Source organism: Microcaecilia unicolor, chromosome 10, assembly GCF_901765095.1.
Source record: "Microcaecilia unicolor chromosome 10, aMicUni1.1, whole genome shotgun sequence".
In the NCBI taxonomy this organism is placed as follows: domain Eukaryota; kingdom Metazoa; phylum Chordata; class Amphibia; order Gymnophiona; family Siphonopidae; genus Microcaecilia; species Microcaecilia unicolor.
Genome location: NC_044040.1, coordinates 13,550,362 through 13,573,283, shown reverse-complemented (window position 1 = coordinate 13,573,283; position 22,922 = coordinate 13,550,362). Strand labels below are relative to the sequence as shown.

The 22,922-nt window shown below is 45.4% G+C and overlaps 1 protein-coding gene across 1 annotated transcript in view; it reads left to right on the top strand.

Moving 5' to 3' along the window:
- Positions 1–22,922, top strand: part of PLXNA4 (plexin A4) — a 944,413-nt gene that overhangs the window by 794,193 nt on the left and 127,298 nt on the right. The window contains 1 exon segment of the mRNA XM_030216701.1: positions 3,669–3,735. Coding sequence (XP_030072561.1) covers positions 3,669–3,735 — 67 coding nt within the window.

Below are 22,922 nucleotides of genomic sequence, written 5' to 3'. Positions count from 1 at the left end.
TGTCCACAGACTCAGTGAATCAGTCAGACTCTAACCTCTACAAAATGGCCAAGAGCAAGGAGCTGTCTAAGGATGTCAGGGACAAGATCATACACCTGCACAAGGCTGGAATGGGCTACAAAACCATCAGTAAGACGCTGGGCGAGAAGGAGACAACTGTTGGTGCCATAGTAAGAAAATGGAAGAAGTACAAAATGACTGTCAATCGACAAAGATCTGGGGCTCCACGCAAAATCTCACCTCGTGGGGTATCCTTGATCATGAGGAAGGTTAGAAATCAGCCTACAACTACAAGGGGGGAACTTGTCAATGATCTCAAGGCAGCTGGGACCACTGTCACCACGAAAACCATTGGTAACACATTACGACATAACGGATTGCAATCCTGCAGTGCCCGCAAGGTCCCCCTGCTCCGGAAGGCACATGTGACGGCCCGTCTGAAGTTTGCCAGTGAACACCTGGATGATGCCGAGAGTGATTGGGAGAAGGTGCTGTGGTCAGATGAGACAAAAATTGAGCTCTTTGGCATGAACTCAACTCGCCGTGTTTGGAGGAAGAGAAATGCTGCCTATGACCCAAAGAACACCGTCCCCACTGTCAAGCATGGAGGTGGAAATGTTATGTTTTGGGGGTGTTTCTCTGCTAAGGGCACAGGACTACTTCACCGCATCAATGGGAGAATGGATGGGGCCATGTACCGTACAATTCTGAGTGACAACCTCCTTCCCTCCGCCAGGGCCTTAAAAATGGGTCGTGGCTGGGTCTTCCAGCACGACAATGACCCAAAACATACAGCCAAGGCAACAAAGGAGTGGCTCAGGAAGAAGCACATTAGGGTCATGGAGTGGCCTAGCCAGTCACCAGACCTTAATCCCATTGAAAACTTATGGAGGGAGCTGAAGCTGCGAGTTGCCAAGCGACAGCCCAGAACTCTTAATGATTTAGAGATGATCTGCAAAGAGGAGTGGACCAAAATTCCTCCTGACATGTGTGCAAACCTCATCATCAACTACAGAAGACGTCTGACCGCTGTGCTTGCCAACAAGGGTTTTGCCACCAAGTATTAGGTCTTGTTTGCCAGAGGGATTAAATACTTATTTCCCTCTGCAGAATGCAAATAAATTCATATACTTTCCACAATGTGATTTTCCGGATTTAATTTGTGATGTGCTATCTCTCACTGTTACCAATAACCTACCCTTCAATTATGGGCTGCTCATGTCTTTGTCAGTGGGCAAACTTACAAAATCAGCAAGGGATCAAATACTTATTTCCCCCACTGTATGCACATGTTTGACCCTGGTAAGCTATCATAGTGAACGCAACACAAAATGTAGCATCCAATTTAGGAGATGATTTTTCCTCACAGGAAAGAGAAGCAATATCTGGTAATGCACCCTCTCTCCCCCTCCCCCCTCCCACCCCCACCCCAACCATTCTGTTTAGTGTAGCTCTTCTATATCTCCCACACCCGATAGCCTGCTCAGTACTATACCAAGGGTGGAGCAGTGAGGGTGGTCCACCCCAGGTGAAGGCAACAAGGGGGTGCACCGAGCATTTGCAGGCTGTTGGATCCACCAGTCCCCTGCCCCCCTCTGACATTACTTCCTGTCCCGAGGCAGGAACCAGCAGAGCAGACAGCGTGTGACTGCTCTGTGCACCCCCTGCTAGGAGGAAGGGTGGTGGGAGTGATGCACCTCGGCATGAGGGGGAGGGGGGAATGTGGTACCAAGCCAGGTACGCCACCGATCCTGCTCCATGTTTAAATAATTTAAGCGGTAAGGATTTCTGCACATACATAGGCAGACCGATTAACCCCCAGATTCTATAAATGGTGCTCAAAGTTGCATGCAGATTTGGGCATGTGCAATTTAGGGGCGTAGCCAGACTTCGGCGGGAGGGGGGTCCAGAGCCCGAGGTGAGGGGGCACATTTTAGCCGACCCCCCCCCCCGCCACCGACCCTCTCGACCCCCCCCCCTCCCGCTGCCAACCCGCCGTCGCCTACCTTTTCTGGCGGGGGACCCCAACCCCCGCCAGCCGAGGTCCTCTTCTTCCCGCAAAAGGCTTCCTTCTGTTTCTCATGTCCTGCGATGTCAGAAACAGAAGGAAGCCTTTTGCGGGAAGAAGAGGACCTCGGCTGGTGGGGGTTGGGGTCTCCTGCCAGCAAAGGCAGGCGACGGCAACGGCGATGGCGGGAGGGGGGCCAGGCCCCACGAAGCTACGCCACTGGTGCAATTTAATTGAGTAAGGAGCCACTTACTGCCAATAAGTGCGTATTAACAATCAATTATTGGCACTAATTAGCAACCTTTTGGATTTATGTGCGCATCCTGCGAAATGCTATTCTACAAAGATGAACGCGCAAATCTTTTATTTCGTAACTGAAAAGGAGGCGTGGCCATGGGAGAAGCATGGACGGGTCAGGGGCATTCACTAAAGATGCATGCAGTGTCATTAGGTGTAAATCCTCATGCCCAGAGTTGTGCACGGATCACGGCGCTACGCACTGTTCAGAGTGCTGTTTTTGGAATAGTGATCAGTGTGCATTTTTTTCAGCGTCCAAATGTGGGTGTCATTTATTGAATCCAGGGCTTTTTTTGAGGGGGTACTTGGGGGGACTGAGTACTGGCACCTTTTCCATTGTCTGCTAAAATTGAGTCAAGGACCCCAAGTTTTAATGAAAGAGCTCAGGCTCTACACACCAATTCTGCCTTGTCATAAGGTTCTGTGACTGGTTGCAGGGGGCCTGGCTATTGTGGGGAGGGTCCCTCAGTGATTACCCCCACCCCTGAAGGGTGGTCTAGCATTTGAGTATGGGCACCTCTTTTGCTAGAACGCATTGGCTAAAAGGGACCCATGTGTAGGTGATCAGGCCATTGTGACATCACTGATGAGGTTGGATGTTAACCATTGGTGGAATGAGGCATTATGACATCACATTATCAAAAGTGAGCCAAGTATAGAACAATCAAGCTAATTACAGGGGTTAACAGTAAAATAACGTCTTAACAATAGCTCATGTTGATAAGCCCCCTAAATGAAAGAAAAAAGAAATGCCTTTAGAAATCAAAATCACTACTACATGTGATAAAAGCAAGGCTTTTTTTGAGGGGGTACTTGGGGGGACTGAGTACTGGCACCTTTTCCATTGTCTGCTAAAATTGACTCAAGGACCCCAAGTTTTAATGAAAGAGCTCAGGTTCTACACACCAATTCTGCCTTGTCATAGACTCTGCGACTGGTTGCAGGGAGTCTGGCTATTGTAGGGTGGGTCCCTCAGTGATCACCTCACCCCTGAAGGGTGGCCTAGCATTTGAGTACCGGCACCTTTTTTACTGGTAAAAATGCACTGATTGAATCTAATCCTAAATTAAGTAATGGAGCATGTACTGATGACTCACAGTATTGTAACAATACACTAACTACAGTGGTACTAATATGTGATATCATGTGATATAATTCACTGGACACCAAAATTTATTGTGACTCCAGTTCTACCATGTAGTATCTTCTGATGAGTGGACTAATGCCAAGGTTGCAGCTTAACATTTTCTGGACTTTATTATGTATTTAAATGTACAGGATAGGAAGTCTCAGTGTCTCTTTTCTGCATGGATAACTCCCAGGAATAACATGATTCTTTGGTTGCCTTCATGCTTCTTTCCAGGACGGAGTCAGTTGCAGAGAAGATGCTCACCAATTGGTTTACGTTCTTGCTGTACAAGTTTCTGAAGGTACGGAGGAGGGAAAGGGGTGGAAACTGAAAGCAATAGATAACCTACAGACTTCTAAGGTCTGTGCCCTGAAAATGGTAGATACAAATCAAGGTCAGGTATACAGATAAAGTAGCACATATGAGTTTATCTTGTTGGGCAGACTGGATGGACTGTACAGGTCTTTCTCTGCCGTTATCTACTATGTTACCATCAGGGGCATTTTCGAAAGAGAAGGGCGCCCATCTTCCGACACAAATCGGGAGATGGGCGTCCTTCTCTCAGGGTCGCCAAATCGGCATAATCGAAAGCCAATTTTGGTCGTCCTCAACTACTTTCCGTCGTGGGGATGACCAAAGTTCCTGGGGGCGTGTTGGCAGTGTACCGAAGCTGGGACATGGGCGTGCTTAACAGATGGGCGTCCTCGGCCGATAATGGAAAAAAGAAGGGCGTTCCTGACGAGCATTTGGCTGACTTTACTTGGTCCCTTTTTTTTCACAACCAAGCCTCGAAAAGGTGCCAGAACTGACCAGATGACCACCAGAGGGTATCGGGGATAGCCTCCCATTACTCCCCCAGTGGTCACCAACCCCCTCCCACCCTAAAAAAAAAACTTTAAAAAACTTTTTTGCCAGCCTCAAATGTCATACCCAGCTCCATCACAGCAGTATGCAGGTCCCTGGAGCAATTTTAGTGGGTATTGCAGTGCACTTCAGGCAGGCGGACCCAGGCCCATACCCCCCTACCTGTCACACTTGTGGTGGTTAATGTGAGCCCTCCAAAACCCACTCGAAACCCACTGTACCCACATGTAGATGCTCCCCTTCACCCCTTAGGGCTATGGTAGTGGTGTACAGTTGTGGGGCATGGGTTTTTGGGGGCTCAGCACACAAGGGAAGGGCGCTATGGACTTGGGAGCAATTTGTGAAGTGTACTGCAGTGCCACCTAGGGTGCCCGGTTGGTGTCCTCGCATGTCAGGGGGACCAGTGCAGTACAAATGCTGGCTCCTTCCACAACCAAATGCCTTGGATTTGGTCGTTTTTGAGATGGGCGTCCTCGGTTTCCATTATCGGCGAAAACCGAGGTCGCCCATCTCTAAGGTCGACCTAAATGTTGAGATTTTGGCGTCCCCGACCGTATTATCGAAACGAAAGATGGACGCCCATCTTGTTTTGATAATACGAGTTTCCCCTCCCCTTCGCGGTGCTGTGGTTAGAGATGGGCGCCCTTAGAGGTGGTCGTCCCCATTCGATTATGCCCCTCCACGTTACAGAGGACTCTGTGGTTTTAGACTTGATCTGCCTTTGGTGGCTTTAGCCTCACTGGGAGGAACTGATTCATATTACTTCATTATCTGAAGCCATGAAGGACAGTATGACAATATTCATAAAGAAAGAAAGAATAATTGAGGCAGTGAGGAGGAAACTCCATAGCAGGTCAAGGCACCAGAAATTTAACACAAACACAGATTAAGCCAAGCTAGGACAGAGCAAGTGTTGACAAAGTGATGTCCTTGTAGCTGGTGTAACGCAGCAATGCAGTCTGGAAATAAAAGAATCATGGTTTCCCTGTCCTCTTTTTCTTTCTAAATTAAAGTAAACACAACAGACTGGTACGTAATTGTACCTTTTACATACCATTTAACAGACAACATATTGACAAAATAAAATTTTTACAGTTTCCCCCCCAATGCAACCCCTTACTTCTCTTTAGTGACCTTTCTTTATTAGTGTTGCAGACTTCACTGGCTCCCTATCCATTTCCGTATACAATTCAAGCTCCTCTTATTGACCTATAAGTGCATTCACTCTGCAGCCCCTCACTACCTCTCCACCCTCATCTCTCCCTACACTCCTTCCCAGGAACTCCGTTCACTAGGCAAATCTCTCCTAATTGCACCCTTCTCCTCCATCGCTAACTCCAGACTCCGTTCCTTTTATCTCGCCACACCTTATGCCTGGAATAGACTTCCTGAGCCATTACATCAAGCTCCATCCCTGGCCGCCTTCAAATCCGGGCTAAAGGCCTACCTGTTTGATGCTGCTTTTAATTCCTAACTTCTCACCTGCTCGTAACCTTTATCTTGCCTTCCTCTCTTCAATAGTCCCCTTTCCCTACGTGTCCTATCTGTCTGTCCTACCCTTATTCCTCCTGTCTGTCTATCCTGATTTAGATTGTAAGCTCTTTTGAGCAGGGACTGTCTTTTCTTCATGTTCAATTGTGAAGCGCTGCCTACGACTGGTAGCGCTATAGAAATGATTTATAGTAGTAGTAGTAGAAGCCTGCCCTTGAAGATCAGCAACACGGCCGCGCAGGCTTCTGTTTCTGTGAGTCTGACGTCCTGCACGTACGTGCAGGACGTCAGACTCACAGAAACAGAAGCCTGCGCGGCCGCGTTGCTGATCTGCAAGGGCAGGCTTCTACATGGAATGCTGCTAGCGGAATAGCAACATCAACATTCCATGTAGAATCTCAAATAGTAGCAACAGAATCTCCAATAGTAGGAACATTCCATTTAGAATCATTCCTATGTGTCCTATCTGTCTGTCGGACACTTATCCCTTATTGGTCCTGTCTGTCCTGATTTAGATTGTAAGCTCTTTTGAGCAGGGACTGTCTTTTCTTCATGTTCAATTGTGAAGCGCTCCGTACGACTGGTAGCGCTGTAGAAATGATTTGTAGTAGTAGTAGAAGCCTGCCCTTGCAGATCAGCAACACGTACGTGCAGGACGTCAGACTCACAGAAACAGAAGCCTGCGCGGCCGCGTTGCTGATCTGCAAGGGCAGGCTTCTACATGGAATGCTGCTAGCGGAATAGCAACATCAACATTCCATGTAGAATCTCAAATAGTAGCAACAGAATCTCCAATAGTAGGAACATTCCATTTAGAATCATTCCTATGTGTCCTATCTGTCTGTCGGACCCTTATCCCTTATTGGTCCTGTCTGTCCTGATTTAGATTGTAAGCTCTTTTGAGCAGGGACTGTCTTTTCTTCATGTTCAATTGTGAAGCGCTCCGTACGACTGGTAGCGCTGTAGAAATGATTTGTAGTAGTAGTAGAAGCCTGCCCTTGCAGATCAGCAACACGTACGTGCAGGACGTCAGACTCACAGAAACAGAAGCCTGCGTGGCCGTGTTGCTGATCTGCAAGGGCAGGCTTCTACATGGAATGCTGCTAGCGGAATAGCAACAATAACATTCCATCTAGAATCTCCAATAGTAGCAACATTCCATTTAGAATCATTCCTATGTGTCCTTCTACCCTTATCCTTATTGGTCCTGTCAGTCAGTCCTGATTTAGATTGTAAGCTCTTTTGAGCAGGGGCTGTCTTTTCTTCATGTTCAATTGTGAAGTGCTGCGTACGACTGGTAGCGCTGTAGAAATGATTTGTAGTAGTAGTATATAATCCAACATATTTTTGAAGGCTCTTTCCGCATAGCCAGGTCCCTCCAATACGTAGAGCAGAGGGCTTCAAAACCAACAACACTGATATCTTAAGAGTAACAATGGCAATGAGCAGAAGTGATAATGTTGACTTTCAGTGACTTAAATTCTGCTCGGGTGGAGTTCAGGGGGAACAAAGGGCCACATTGATAGTTGTTCCCATGTCTTCTAAGATGAACTTCCCCCACTCTGAGGGTCCTTTCCATAATTGTTGCTTATTAGTCTAAATTTAACACCAAACCTTGGAGAACAGTTTTATAACAATCTTATTGCAATAAAGAGCATAATCTAACAACAAGCCTATACAGTAACACAGCGAATGATGGCAAAGACCCATGTGGTCTATCCAGTGTGCCTAACAAGGTGGCCAGAGCCGTGCCCGCCAATCTGTGAGGCCTCCAGTCACCCATGCTTAAACAACCTATGGAGTGGAAGAGTGGCCTAGTGGTTAGAGCAGTGGCCGGTTCAAATCCCACTGCTGCTCCTTGGGCAAGTCACTTAACCCTCCATTGCCTCAGGTACAAACTTAGATTGTGAGCCCTCCTGGGACAGAGAAATATCCAGTGTACTTGACTGTAACTCACCTTGAGCTACTACTGAAAAAGGTCTGAGCAAAATCTAAATAAATAGGGGTCTGTAATTTGAATTTCTGCCACTGCTGAACAATGGCCAGTCTTCACAGGGATGGTTTTAGACAATCTGGAGTAGGCTATATATCATGGTAATATGGAGGCTTCACCAGGGTAAGGAGTTCTGCTCCTGAAGAGCCTCAAGCAGGCTTGGATTTTAAGACACTCAAATTTTTATCAGGCACATGTTCTGAGAATTAAGTTCATTTGCATAATTTGGGTCATCCTGTAGCCATCAGAGGTTTTTAACCCTGGATATTCAATGCCAGATCATATCCGAGCACTGGCATTGAATATCTATAGCAGAGATGGACTGACCCGAGGGCACAGAGCAGTTGGGGGACCCAGTACCTCCTCCCCACATGACCAATATCTCTCTCCCCTCCATCACCCGGTCTTGTACTCCCCCTCTCCCACTCCGGTATCTCCCCTGTCTGCCTCTCCCCCCCCCCCCCCCCTGCATTTACCTCAAAAGTTTCTTTTTCTGTAGAAGGTCCCAGCATAGGTTGTCTGCCACTGACCAGAACCTTCTTTATGCTGCGGCCTGCCCCTTTCTGATGTAACTTCCTGCTTCCGCAAGGGTGGGACGTGGCAGGCAACCTATGCTGTGACCCTGTACGGAGAAAGGAACTTTTGATGTAAATATGTGTGTGTGTGGGGGGGGGGGGGGGGGGGGAGAGCTGTTTTAACCCTGGATATTTGAAGCCAAGACCATGCACGATTCCTGGCACTAAGTATCTGGGTAGACCTAGCAGTTAAACGGGCACTGACTGATATTCAGATTGGTGCTTGGTTAACTCACAACATAAAGAGGTCCTTTTACCAAATGGCAGTAAAAGGGAACCTGTGCGGTGGAATTGGCGAGCGGGTTTGCCATGCACTGAGGCCCCCTTTTACCGCCGCTGGTAAAATTTTTTTTTTTTTTTTGTTAAGGAAGGAAATGGCTATGCAGTAAGTTAAACACTTGCTGTGTGACCATTTCCTGTGGGGAGGGGCCATTACCTTCTGTTGAAGAGGTGTTAGGGGCTCTGGCGGTAGCTCAGCAGTAATTGAGTAGCTTGTGGCGCTGCTCGATTACCGCCGAGCAATGTCCCGGTGCTAGAAAATGTAAAAAAAATATTCTTCTGACTTTTTAAATCACTTTGAACATCGACACCATCTGTTTTTTATGACATGAAATATTCCACAAGTCATTTCAAAACTAATTTTTTTTTGCACTGGAAATCATTAGATCAGGTCACCTACCAAGAATGGTGGAACTTATTCTTTCAGACTTATAAATATGAAACATACCTTGCAAAAAAAAAAATCATTTACATTTGCTCTGCACGAAAAGAAATGCTTCCCACTTTTATCTTACTTCAAAGATTCCTAGTGTGACATGTTGTGCTAAACAACGCTTAACTGCTCCTCTTTAGGTACATATGGCCTTTGCATGTAAAGTATCTTTGCTATGTACCTTCCCCCCCCTTTTTTCTCTCCCCCCCCCCCCTTTATTGATTTCTTACCAACTTTGTACAATTGTTCACTGTTACATAGTTGTTGCTTCCTGTTTGTATTTGTGTTGAAAATCAATAAAAATACTAAGACCAGAACTATCAAAAATCCAACTTTAAGCAACACAATCTAGTCCTTCTCTGTCTTTCCCAGTGCCTGGATCCATTGGTGTCTTGGTTTTAAACCTCACATTTACATTAGCTATAATTAAAATCAGGGCACCTAGCGCGCTGCCTACAGTTTGAGCTCTGACAAGATAAATTTTACCGCCCGTGTCTGGTGGAAATAACACATGAAATAGTGTTAATTAAACAAACAAATAATTAGACAACAGATATATATTTGCGCCTGCCTGCTGGGTCTGGGACTGTACATTTCACATCAAGAACCCAATTGTGAACTGTTAAAGAGATTGATGATCAGATTTATATGGAAATGGACCCAAGCTATCGGACTAATTTATGGGGCAGGCCAAAAAAGTGGGCTTTGTCTCCATTTGTTTTCTCCTGTAGGACTTGTCTTGGGTTGTTGCATATGGAATTATGCAAATCTATTCTGCGTTTCTGCAGTGTGTTCCTGGGGGCATAAACTCAGAATATATCCCACACCCTTGCCCATCGCATATACCCAACTTCTTTCTAAGTCTCCGACCACAGCTGCATTGCGCTATGTGCGATACAAACATGGAACATTACTGCAGAAAAAGACCTAGGCAGACCATCCAGTCTGCCCACGCACCCCAGGTGCTCAGCTCCCTAGTTCCTTCCTCCCCCTCAGCGATCATGTGTTTCTGTTTCATTCTTTATTTACTGAATCCACAGTGGGGCTTTTTATCAGTCAGTCTCCAAATTGCTCAAACTTCATGTGTGCAATACTGGTGAGCAAAAAAGATGTGGAGGGGCATAATTGAAAGGGGCGCCCAAGTTTTCCTGAGGATGTCCTCACAGGACGTCCCAGCGAAGGGGCGGGGAAACCCGTATTATCGAAACAAGATGGGCGTCCATCTTTCATTTCGATAATACGGTCTGGGATGCCCAAATCTTGACATTTAGGTCGTCCCTAGAGATGGTCGTCCTTAGACTTGGTCATTTCTGATTTTCGGCGATAATGGAAACTAAGGATGCCCATCTCAGAAACGACCAAATGCAAGCCCTTTGGTCGTGGGAGGAGCCAGCACTCGTAGTGCACTGGTCCCCCTGACATGCCAGGACACCAACCGGTCACCCTAGGGGGCACTGCAGTGGACTTCAGAAAATGCTCCCTGGAACAAGGTTTCTATGGAACTTTGGAAGGCTAAGTGCTTTGAAAATATGCCTCTATGTATGTTACTATGTAAATCAAACTTGGGTATACATTTAAAATATCACATACCATGTAAAATGAGTTTATCTTGTTAGGCAGACTGGATGGACTATGTTACTATCAGGCTTATTTTCGAAAGTGATCGCTGGCGATCTTCCGACATGAATCGGGAGATGGCTGGCGATCTCTTAAAAGCGGTGAAATCAGTATAATCGAAAGGTGCTTTTTTGACACCTTCGCCGCTTTCCCCGTCGCCAAGCCGGCAAAAGATCAAGGGGGCGTGTCGGCGGCATAGTAAAGGCGGGACATGGGCAGGCATGGGCGTGGCTACCAGATGGCCAGCTTTTGCGGACAATGGAAAAAAAAGCGGCGTTAATCAGTATTTCGCCAGGTTTACTTGGTCCTTTTATTTTCACAACCAAGCCTCAAAAAGGTGCCCCAACTCACCAGATGAGCACCGGAGGGAATGGGGGGTGACCTCCCTATACTCCCCCTAGTGGTCATCAATCCCCTCCCACACTAAAAAAATAAAACTAAAAACCTTTTTTGCCAGCCTGTATGCCAGCCTCAAATGTCTTACCCAGCTCCCTGACAGCAGTATGCAGGTCCCTGGAACAGTTTTTGTTGGTTGCAGTGGACTTCAGGCAGGCAGACCCAGGTCCATCCCCCCCCCCTACCTGTTACACTTGTGGTGGTAAGTGTTGAGCCCTCCAAACCCCCCCAAAACCCACTCTACCCACATGTAGGTGCCCCCTTTCACCCATAAGGGCTATGGTAATGGTGTAGAGTTGTGGGGAGTGGGTTTGGGGGGGATTTGGGGGGGTCAGCACCCAAGGTCAGGGAGCTATGCACCTGGGAGCTATTTGTATATTTAAAAAAAAATTTTAGAAGTGCCCCCTAGGGTGCCCAGTTGGTGTCCTGGCATGTCAGGGGGAACAAGTGCACTACAAATGCTGGCTCCTCCCATGACCAAATGCCTTGGATTTCGCCGGGGTTGAGATGGCCGGCATTTTTTTTCCATTATCGCTGAAAAACAAAACCGGCCATCTCAAACCCGGCAAACTCCGGCATTTGGCCGGGCTAAACCGTATTATCGGAAAAAAAGATGGCCGCCATCTTTTTAGATAATACGGTTCTGGCCAGCTGTTGCGGCACCGCAAAAATAGATCGCCGGCAATCTATTTCGCCGGCGCCGTTCAATTATGCCCCTTCACGTTACTCTTTGGGATTCTACATGGGATGTTGATACTAATTGGGATTCCGGAATCTTGTAACTCTTTAGGATTCCAGAATCTTCAGAACTTTTAGTACAAAAAAAAGTGCTGGGCAGACTTTTACGGTCTGTGCCCTGAAAAAGGTAAGGACAAATCAAACTCGAGTATACATTTAAAGTATCTTGTTGGCCAGACTGGATGGACCGTATAGGTCTTTATCTGCCGTCATCTACTATGGCTAAGCACCCCCAATAATTTTGAAAAGTTGGCTCCCGTGATCAGAACTACAAGTCCCTGCATGCAATGGGGAAAAACCCCAGGACTGGATCAAACCTGTCGGGTGAATCATCCAGTTGGCAAACTGGAGTGGAGGAGTGGCCTAGTGGTTAGGGTGGTGGACTTTAGTCCTGGGGAACTGAGTTCGATTCCCACTTCAGGCACAGGCAGCTCCTTGAAACTCTGGCTGGGCAAGTCACCTAACCCTCCATTGGCCCATGTAAGCCGCATTGAGCCTGCCATGAGTGGGAAAGCGCGGGGTACAAATGTAAAAAAAATAAAATAGATACTATTGGAGATTCTACATGGAATGTTGCTACTATTGGAGATTCTACATGGAATGTTGCTATTCCACTAGCAACATTCCATGTAGAAGGCTGCGCAGGCTTCTGTTTCTGTGAGTCTGACGTCCTGCACGTACGTGCAGGACGTCAGACTCACAGAAGCAGAAGCCTGCGTGGCCACATTGGTGATCTGCAAGGGCCGACTTCTACTTGGAATATTGCTAGTGGAATAGCAACATTCCATGTAGAATCTCAAATAGTAGCAACAGTGGAGGAGTGGCCTAGTGGTTAGGGTGGTGGACTCTGGTCCTGAGGAACTGAGTTTGATTCCCACTTCAGGCACCTGCAGCTCCTTGTGACTCTGGGCAAGTCACTTAACCCTCCATTGCCCCATGTAAGCCGCATTGAGCCTGCCATGAGTGGGAAAGCGCGGGGTACAAATGTAACAAAAATAAATAAATATTTAGATCCCATCTCAGCTTATTGTGATTCTGCTAAGCCACCTTGAGGGCAAAGTTCAAAACCATTCCCTGCCCTGTTTGTGGCTTAAATTAGGCACCTTGTTCAAACTTTACCCTCATAGTTGAAGGAGTTCCTGCAGGAGACGTTTTGTCAGGATATGCTGCAGTGCACATACTTTCAAATTTTCTAAATTACATACATTGCTTTGGCTGGAAAGAGGACTCAGGGGAAAGCGAGAACAGCTCTCTCTCCCTTGCACTTTTCCTGGGTCAGTTGCCAAAGCAAAATGACTTCAATTATGGACACAAACCCTCTGGGTAACCAGTACCACAAAGCTTATACCACTGCGGCCAGTTTAATTATTGCACCCTTTATCTCCTGAGATCCAGCCATAATACAGTGAATTAGAAGAATTCACACTGCAGGTTGCGAAAAAGCTTGTTTTCCACTCAGTCACTCACCTTCTTGCTGTTGGCCAAAAGACAGATCTGATAAGGACCAGAGGCAGGCCAGCAAGAAGCAAGGCATTGCTTGCAGATAAACTAATTACACGGCAGCCAGGTACCAGAAGCAGGGAAGCCTTTCTCCAAGATTATTAATGTTTTCTTCAGGATTTACTAGAAGAGAATCTGGCCTGTGTCCTGCACGTGTTTGGATCACAAATTAAGTGGCAAAGGGGGATAGGGGTGGGGGGAAGACTAGAATAGCCATCAATAAAGGAAGGTACTAGGAAGGAGGCAAAACCCGATACTGAACTAGAACAATAAATGAAGAGGATTTGGGAAAGAAAAAGACAAAGCAGTGGGACGAAGAAACATGAAAGAAGTGCGTTCTTGCTTTAGATAGCATCTGCCATGTTGCAGACATCTGAAAAATGTTCCGAAACAAAGAACTGGAAAATGAAGAAAAGACCATAAAACGTCTTTGTTTTCTGATACTGCAATGTTCTGCTCTGAGCCTGGGGGTGGAATCAGCTGCAAAATATATGTTATAAATGTGTTGCAGTATTTTAACAATGAAATAACACAGAAGTGCTCTGGCCATCAGCTGATAACACCAACGTTTGAAACGTGTTTTCTGCTGTTCAAATCAATTAAGTAGACCTTAACTTATAGTGTGGGGAATACTTCTATCATCAGTTCATTATCTTCCCAAACACATATTTATTGACTTAATTTCCTTTAAATTCATCAAAAGAAAAAAGCAACACTGGGCCTTCAGATCTAGGACAACAGGAGTACTTTATTAATCAATGACCCGACACGGGCCGTGTTTCGGTGCCAACAAAGGCGCCTGCCTCAGGGGTCGATGTACTGTTGCAATGACGTGCAGATGACAAAACACGAGTGCCTTAAGGCACTGCGAAGTGTTCTACTGTATTCGCTATGGCGAAAAAAACGCTAATAGCGCTGACTCCAACAAAGAACCTTCTCCTGTGTCGTATTTGATTATATGTTGTTGCGCCGGAAAGCGCTAAAAAGCGCCGGCTCCGACAAAGAATTTTCTCCTGTGTGGCAAAAAATATTTAACAGTGTCGCTACCAATCATTACTTCTTAGTACTCAGGGATCCTCAGATTTTCAGACATTTTCCACCATGCGGGGATTGTACCCCAAATTGTAATGGTGTCCTTTACATCCTCATGGATCAACCCGTATGTAACTTTTTTTTCAATTTCTTCAATTTTCCTATTTTATATAAATCATTATTTCAATCTTATAAGCGTTACTTAGCTTCAGATTTAAATTCTTCTGTTCAAAGGCATTGAGGGTAATTAAAAGGATGAGCGCTTGGTTTACTTGTACCGCAACCAAGATCTGTAATAATCTATGCCCTAATTCAAGAGTCACTCGATTCTCTTATCTGCCACCTTTTTCTTAAATATTAGTATAAGTTTTCCTGATATATAGTATGTTTTGCCTCCATATTGTGGACTAAAGATGAGCATAAGATCATGATTTGATTTAATTATATATGTAATAACTATTTTTCCTTATATTATAATGACTAATAGTCATCTTTGCTATCTCAAGAATTATACTTGAAATATATTGTAAATGTGATAAAAATAAAATTAAAAAAAAAGGATGAGCACTTCAGCATATAGGAGGCCCTAAGCCTCGGAAAGTTTGATCATTAAACTCAAAAAATATGATAACACAACTTTCAACCCTCCCTCCAAAAAAGACAATTCTGTAAATAGAGGGGTCCTTTTACTAAGATGCACTGAAAAAATGGCCTGCGCCAGTGTAGCTGAGTGTTTTGGGCGTACACAGATCCAGTTTTCAGCGCGACTGTAAAAAATGCCTTTAAAAAAATTTTTGCCGAAAATGGACGTGCGGCAAAATAAAAATTGGCGCATCCATTTTGGGTCTGAGACCTTACCGCCAGCCATTGACTAAGCGGTAAGGTCTCTCGTGTTAACTGTGCGGTAATTGCCTACGCACGTCAAGTTTGACTTACCACTCAATTTTCGCCGTATGCCAGAAAATAAAATAGATTTTCAGGCGCCAATAGCGGACACATGTCAAAAATGAAATTATCACACGGGCCACGCAGTTGGGTGCATGTAGGCGCCTGCATGGCTTAGTAAAAGGGCCCCACAGAGAGCTTGCTGTTTTCCTTAGCACATAAGCATCGCCATACTGGGAAAAGACCAAGGGTCCATCAAGCCCAGCATCCTGTCTCCGACAGCGGCCAATCCAGGCTTCAAGAACCCGGCAAACCTCCCCCCCCCCCCCCCCAAAAAAAAAATGTTTTAATAATGTTCAATGGACTTTTCCTTCAGGAATCTATCCAAACCCCCCTTAAATTCTGTAAGGCCAGCCGCTGCCACCAAATTCTCCGGCAACGAGTTCCAGAGTCCAACTACACGCTGAGTAAAGAAAAACTTTCTCCTATTTGTTTTAAATCTACCATATTCTAGCTTCATCTTGTGTCCCCTGGATCTATTATTGTTTGTAAGGGTAAACAAACACTTCACATCTGTCTGCTCTACTCTGCTCATTATCTTGTAGACTTCTATAATATCACCCCTCAGCCGCCTTTTCTCCAAGCTGAAGAGCCCTAACCTTCTTAGCCTTTCCTCATAGGGAAGTCGTTCCATCCCTTTTATCATTTTCGTCACCCTTCTCTGCACCTTCTCCAATTCCAATCCTTAGATCTATGTAGACCTGAGGCTCATAGGATCCGATATACCAGTATCTGCTTAGCTGATTCTTCGTTGCATTCTTCCAGGGTGGATGATGTGGACATCTTTCTTTCTTTGGTTATGAAGCTGTAAGACTTCTTTTAAGGATTTTGATGCTTCATGGTATGAGATCAGGATGTATTATAAGAGCAAACGTGTTCGGCTCATATTCAAAAGAAGTTGTTCGTTCATTGGTGGCAGTTGAGTGTATAACTTCCCTACCCATTAATTTATAGCCTCTATGGGGATAATTTTATAAACAGTGTGATAAGTTGAGAGCCTACTAGGCATCCAACTGTAGGCGTGGAAATGGATGATAACAGTAGTTCAGTGCCAAAACAGGGGTAAAATGACAGGTACGTGTGTAAATTCCCTTAGGCGCTATTCTTATTTATTTATTTATTTATTATTTCAGTCATAATATACAAGCATCCACTTGTTATATGAAACAGGGAAAATTATTACTATAAAGAAAAAAATATATAATAATGCATTTATCCCTTCCTTAGACCACCAAATTCAGGAGAGTGGCTAATAAGACGAGGAGATCAAATTAAGTAATCATTAAAATTAAGAAGAAAGGCCGAAGCCTAAATATTAGCCAAAGCTATATAATCTTAAACAACCGATTATGCAGATATTACATTCCTAGTCACCCTCTTCAGGTCCAGAAAGGATCTAAGCTGTTCTGGTGCAAAAAATGACATATGTGGTGATGGCAGTTCTCTTGCTGGAGTTTGCAAGTCCTGAAGGGAAGGGAATCTCGAACCCTCCCGAGATGGTTACACTGGACGCCCTCTGGCAGGCAATTGAGAGGCTGAGCTCTTCCATTGATAGATCAACTCAGGAACCTGTGAATTTGGTATCTACAGTGGGGCAGCTTTCTAAGTCGGTGGACAAACTGCAAAGGGGGGGACCACTTATGCCATGTCTATGGCTGGTGTGAGTAACTGTACCTAAATGGGCATTCCTACAGTTCTTGCATGCACTTTATATTTATTTATTAATTTATATGTATTTATATCCCACATTTTTCAAACTGGTTCTGTTCAATGTGGCTAGCAAATAAAGTTTGAAGGAGCGAGATTATGTTGCAAAGATTTGACGTTACAAACAATGAGGTTTAGAGGATTTACGACATGAAGGGGATGACATTGGGGAAGTTAATACAGTGAAAAGATTAAGTCAAAGGGCTGGGAAGTCCAAGATAAAATAATAAAATAGGAAACAATGAGATGGCATAATGGTTGAGCGTGATGCGGTTGGTACTTCGTGGTAGCTTGGTGTGGAACGTTTTGTGTATGTTTTGTTGACCTTTGTTATCTTTGGATAGAATTTCCTGAACAAGTAGGTGAGGAGTTTTCAAAAGCTGGTGTAAGAGGTCAGGGTTTTTAGGGACCTGGGCAGTGAGTTCCACCACTTGGTGCTTTGGTAAGGGAAGCTCACTGCATGCACCAACTTATAGATGAGATTGTGAAATCTCGGGCAATGGAGGGTTCAGGTAGTTCCTTGCTTCTGAGTTTATGTTCTTCAGTGGTAGATGAACCGGGGTTGACATATATGCAGAGGCATCGCCAAAGATCATTTGGTCTACTGTGGTGCATAGTTTGAAGGCTACGCGTGCTTTGATCAGGAGCCAGTGTAGGGCCTGGAGTAGTGGGTTCGCTCTATCAAAGTCTGTTTTTTGGAATATGAGTCAAGGTTTTTAGGGACCTAGGCAGTGAGTTCCACCACTTGGTGCTTTGGTAAGGAAAACTCACTGCATGCACCAACTTATAGATGAGTTTGTGACATCTCAGGCAATGGAGGGTTCAGGTAGTTCCTTGCTTCTGAGTTTGTGTTCTTCAGTGGTACCCTGTTTCCCCGAAAATAAGACAGTGTCTTTTGCTCCCAAAGATGCACTAGGTCTTATTTTCAGGGGATGTCTTATTTTCAGGGAAACACAGTAACATGATTGGATTATTGCAGTTCTTTACTCCAAGGCTTACCTCAATATCAGCTGCAGAGGATACAAGCTGTTCAAAATACCGTACTGCAGTAAAATTGCAGCTTCTTAGAGAAAATGGCCACTGCAACTTTTAGCAGTAGCTTCCTAGAATTTTAGCAGCCTTTTTAATTTCACAGCAGCAGGACAAGAAGTCAGCATTAAGTAAATTAAGGGGAAGCCTTGATACAGCTTGGTGAAACATGAGTCGGCACAACAATCCCTCTACAACGAAAAAGAAGGAGACTGAACAGTACAGTGCACAGAATCTCCATTTACCTACCGTAAGATAAGTACAGCATTCTAAGTAAGCTTAGTCCTTAGGGTTCCTAATACCCCCTTCTTCCCCTTTCCCCCCATGTACCTTCTGTTGGGACACTCACCCAGTTTTAAAGATGTCAGGAGGCTGCCGAATGTCTGTGGGGAAGGGCAGCGGCGGCTCGACTTCAGCCTTTCCCTTCAATGTCCCACCCTCGTGGAAACAGGAAATACCTCATCAGAGGAAGGCGGGACACTGACGGGAGAGACTGGACTCGAGCTGCCGCAGCGACTTAAAATAACAGCTGAGCTTTAAACGCAGAGCGGCGTGTCCGGAATGGAATGGAAGGTAATATGTCGAGGAGTTGAGGGCGGTCTCAGACGGGGGGCGGGAGGCGGAAGATACAATTTGGAGCTAGGTCTTACTTTCGGGGGAGGCCTTATATTTAGCAATTCAGCAAAACCTCTACTAGGTCTTATTTTCAGGGGATGTCTTATTTTCAGGGAAACAGGGTAGATGAACCAGGGTTGACATATGTGCAGAGGCATCGCCAAAGATCATTTGGCCTACTGTGGTGCATAGTTTGAAGGCTACGCCTGCTTTGATCGGGAGCCAGTGTAGGGCCTGGAGTAGCGGGCTCACTCAATCGAAGTCTGTTTTTTGGAATATGAGTCTGACGGCACGTTTACATGTGCAAATTCCACATTTAGGCATGACCGTTTACACTAGCCATAGACATGGATGTAGAATTGGGTACATAAGCTAGTATTCTGAACAGATTTGGCACACAAATGTGCCATTATTGAATACTAGCTGAGCGCCCAAATTTTGGGTGTCTAAGTTTTAGCACTCTTTATAGAATTGCCCTCTATGGGACGGATTCAGTAACTGTGCTGGAAAGATCTGTACTGAACTAGCATTTTATAAAGGGTGTTCTGTGCTGAGTCCCCTTTATGAAATACTAGCTTAGGGTGGATTTCGCTCCTAACTTTAGGCGCCAGCATTTACGCCTGCTGTAAATGCTGGTGCCTCATTTTCAGCAGTTGGGCGTGCAAACGACAGTATTCGATGACATCATGTCTAACTTCTAGGAATGCCCCCTGATCCGCCCCAGGGTCGCCGAGAGACATGGCCAGGCCCGGGGCAGAACCGGACCGCTGCACAGCACCCCCATCTCACACTGCCACTCCCGCTTACCCCCTTACCTTTCCGTCTCTGCCTCCAAGGAGGGGGGGGGGGGACCCGGCACCGGGAAGCGCAGGCCATTTTTCAGCGCACCTTAGTAAAAGGACCTCTCAGTGTGTATATACCAGTAGTCTTATTGGAAAGTACATATTAGTATTTGCTAAACGTCTATTCAGCATCATTGACTATCCTTATAGCAGCACTGTATATACAGAGTAAGTAAAAGGCCACTGCATTATTACAGATGCTGCTGTGGTTGTATATTGACTCCATTGTGTATAATTTGTCTTGTTTATGGTATATTTATTGTTGAATGGTTTATTATCTCCCTTAAGCATAAATTGAAGAGGATGTCTATAAATCCTGACCGCCTCTGGAAACGAAAGAGCTCTACTTCTTAGTGGGCCTCCACACCAAGCACGGTTTTGCTAATCCTAGAACCTGAAGTACAGAATGTGGATCAGAATAGCTTTATTTAGTCTCCATATTCCAAATAATGGTGCTCATTTAAATTGACACTCAAAAATTCCATGCCACTTTTGCCCCAGAGCACAGCAGAAGGCAACACTCATCATCATATCATTAATGTCAATATCAACACACACTTATATGCTATCGCCCTCCCCAATCGGGTCCAGTGCAGTTTACACCATCTGATTCCGTCTTAAAAACAGAAATGTTATAACCCTAAATATACCAGGCATGGATAAACATATTAAAAAGAATCAACAAAACAAATAACTCTTAATTTTCTTACGAAAAGAAAGGTAGTTAACGTGAGTTCTAATATTAATAGGAAGCACATTCCAATAAGGTATTGTAAAATCAGAAAAAATGGTTTTAACTATCTTAAAAACTCAGACTCCCTTCAAAATAGCCAAATGTAATATCAGCAGGTTATGTAATCTCTAAGGAAACCTGCATAAAGGAACACAAATCAAATTGTTAAGTAGAGAAGAGGAAAGACCATAAGTAGCTTGAAAAGTAGGCGTGGAGGGGCATAATGGAACGAGGTGCCCAAGTTTTCATGAGGGCGTCCTCGCAGAACGGCCCCGCAAAGGGGCGGGGAAACCCGTATTATCGAAACAAGATGGGCGGCCATCTTTCGTTTCGATAATATGGTCAGGGACGCCCAAATCTCAACATTTAGGTCGACCTTAGAGATGGTCGACCTAAATGTTGAGATGGTCGACCTTAGAGATGGTCGTCCCTGGTTTTCGGCCATAATGGAAACCGAGGACACCCATCTCAAAAACGACCAAATCCAAGCCCTTTGGTCATGGGAGGAGCCTGAAATCGTAGTGCACTGGTCTCTCTGACATGCCAGGACACCAACCGAGCATCCTAGGGGGCACTGCAGTGGACTTCACAAAGTGCTCCCAGGTGCATAGCTCCCTTACCTTGGGTGCTGAACCCCCCCAAAATCCACTCCCCACAACTGTATACCACTACCATGGCCCTAAGGGGTGAAGGGGGGCACCTACATGTGGGTACAGTGGGTTTCGGGTGGGTTTTGGAGGGCTCACATTTACCACCACAAGTGTAACAGGTGGGGGGGATGGGCCTGGGTCCGCCTGCCTGAAGTGCACTGCAATACCCACTAAAATTGCTCTAGGGACCTGCATACTGTTGTGATGGAGCTGGGTATGACATTTGAGGCTGGCAAAAAAGTTTTTTAAAGTTTTCTTTTAGGGTGGGAGGGGGTTGGTGACCACTGGGGGAGTAAGGGGAGACCATCTCCGATACCATCCGGTGGTCATCTGGTCAGTTCCGGCACCTTTTTGAGGCTTGGTCACAAGAAAAAATGGACCAAGGAAAGTCGGCCAAGTGCTCGTCAGGGACGCCCTTCTTTTTTCCATTATCGGCCGAAGACGCCCATCTCTTAATCACGCCCCAGTCCCGCCTTTGCTACGGTGCTGACACGCCCCCGTGAACTTTGGTCATCCCCGCGACGGGAAGCAGTTGAGGACGCCCAAAATCGGCTTTCGATAATGCCGATTTGGGCGACCCTGAGAGAAGGACGCCAATCTCCTGATTTATGTTGGAAGATGGGCGCCCTTCTCTTTCGAAAATAAGCCTGAAAGCGATTTATTAAAAAATTCTCTGCTATACCGGGAGCCAATGTAACTAAATTTGAAACACTATCGAATTTCTTAAGGTTAAAAATCAGCCTAATAGCTGTGTTTTGAATCGATTGCAGTTTTCTCAGTAACTTAACAGACAAATTCAATTAAAGCATGTTACAGTAATCTAAATGCGGAAGAACTAACATTTGAACTATAAGCAAATTGATTAAAGTAAGACCTTATTAATCTTATTTGCCTTCATTTGTAAAGCCTTTTCTTCCAGAGTTGACTCATTTGTGGTTCAAAGATCACAGTGAATATAAAATTACTTCTACCAGCAAAGGTTTTAACTTGCATTAGAACTATGCTTAAGTTTTGAAGTGAAACTACAAAGCTATGCAATTCTCTACAACTATTTTTATTACATTTGTACCCCGCGCTTTCCCACTCATGGCAGGCTCAATGCGGCTTACATGGGGCAATAGAGGGTTAAGTGACTTGCCCAGAGTCACAAGGAGCTGCCTGTGCTTGGAATCAAACTCAGTTCCTCAGTTCCCCAGGACCAAAGTCCACCACCCTAACCACTAGGCCACTCCTCCACTGTTGCTACTATTTGAGATTCTACATGGAATGTTGCTATTCCAACATTCCATGTAGAAGTCGGCCCTTGCAGATCACCAATGTGGCCGCGCAGGCTTCTGCTCCTGTGAGTCTGACGTCCTGCACGTACGTCCGTGCAGGACGTCAGACTCACAGAAACAGAAGCCTGCACAGCCTTCTACATGGAATGTTGCTAGTGGAATAGCAACATTCCATGTAGAATCTCCAATAGTAGCAACATTCCATGTAGAATCTCCAATAGTATCTATTTTATTTTGTTACATTTGTACCCTGCGCTTTCCCACTCATGGCAGGCTCAATGCGGCTTACATGGGGCAACGGAGGGTTAAGTGACTTGCCCAGAGTCACAAGGAGCTGCCTGTGCCGGGAATCGAACTCAGTACCTCAGTTCCCCAGGACCAAAGTCCACCACCCTAACCACTAGGCCACTCCTCCACTCCACTATAGTGACAAGCAACCCATGACTCCCCATAAGAAACTCATATTTATTTATTTGTTACATTTGTACCCCACATCTTCCCTCCTATTTGCAGGCTCAATGTGGTTTACATAGCGCCGTGGGGCGAAAGCCTCCTCCGGTCAATAAACAAATATAGAGCAATGTATTACAAATGAAATAGATATGTACAGACGCATTAGGAAACATAGAGAGGGAAGTTATATAAAGTTCACTAAGGTCAAAACAAGCCTGGGTTTACTTGAGTCGCTGGATTCAGGTGATTAAGTTGGATCATTAGGATATGCCTTTTCGAACAGATAAGTCTTTAGTGATTTCCGGAAGTTGAGGTGGTC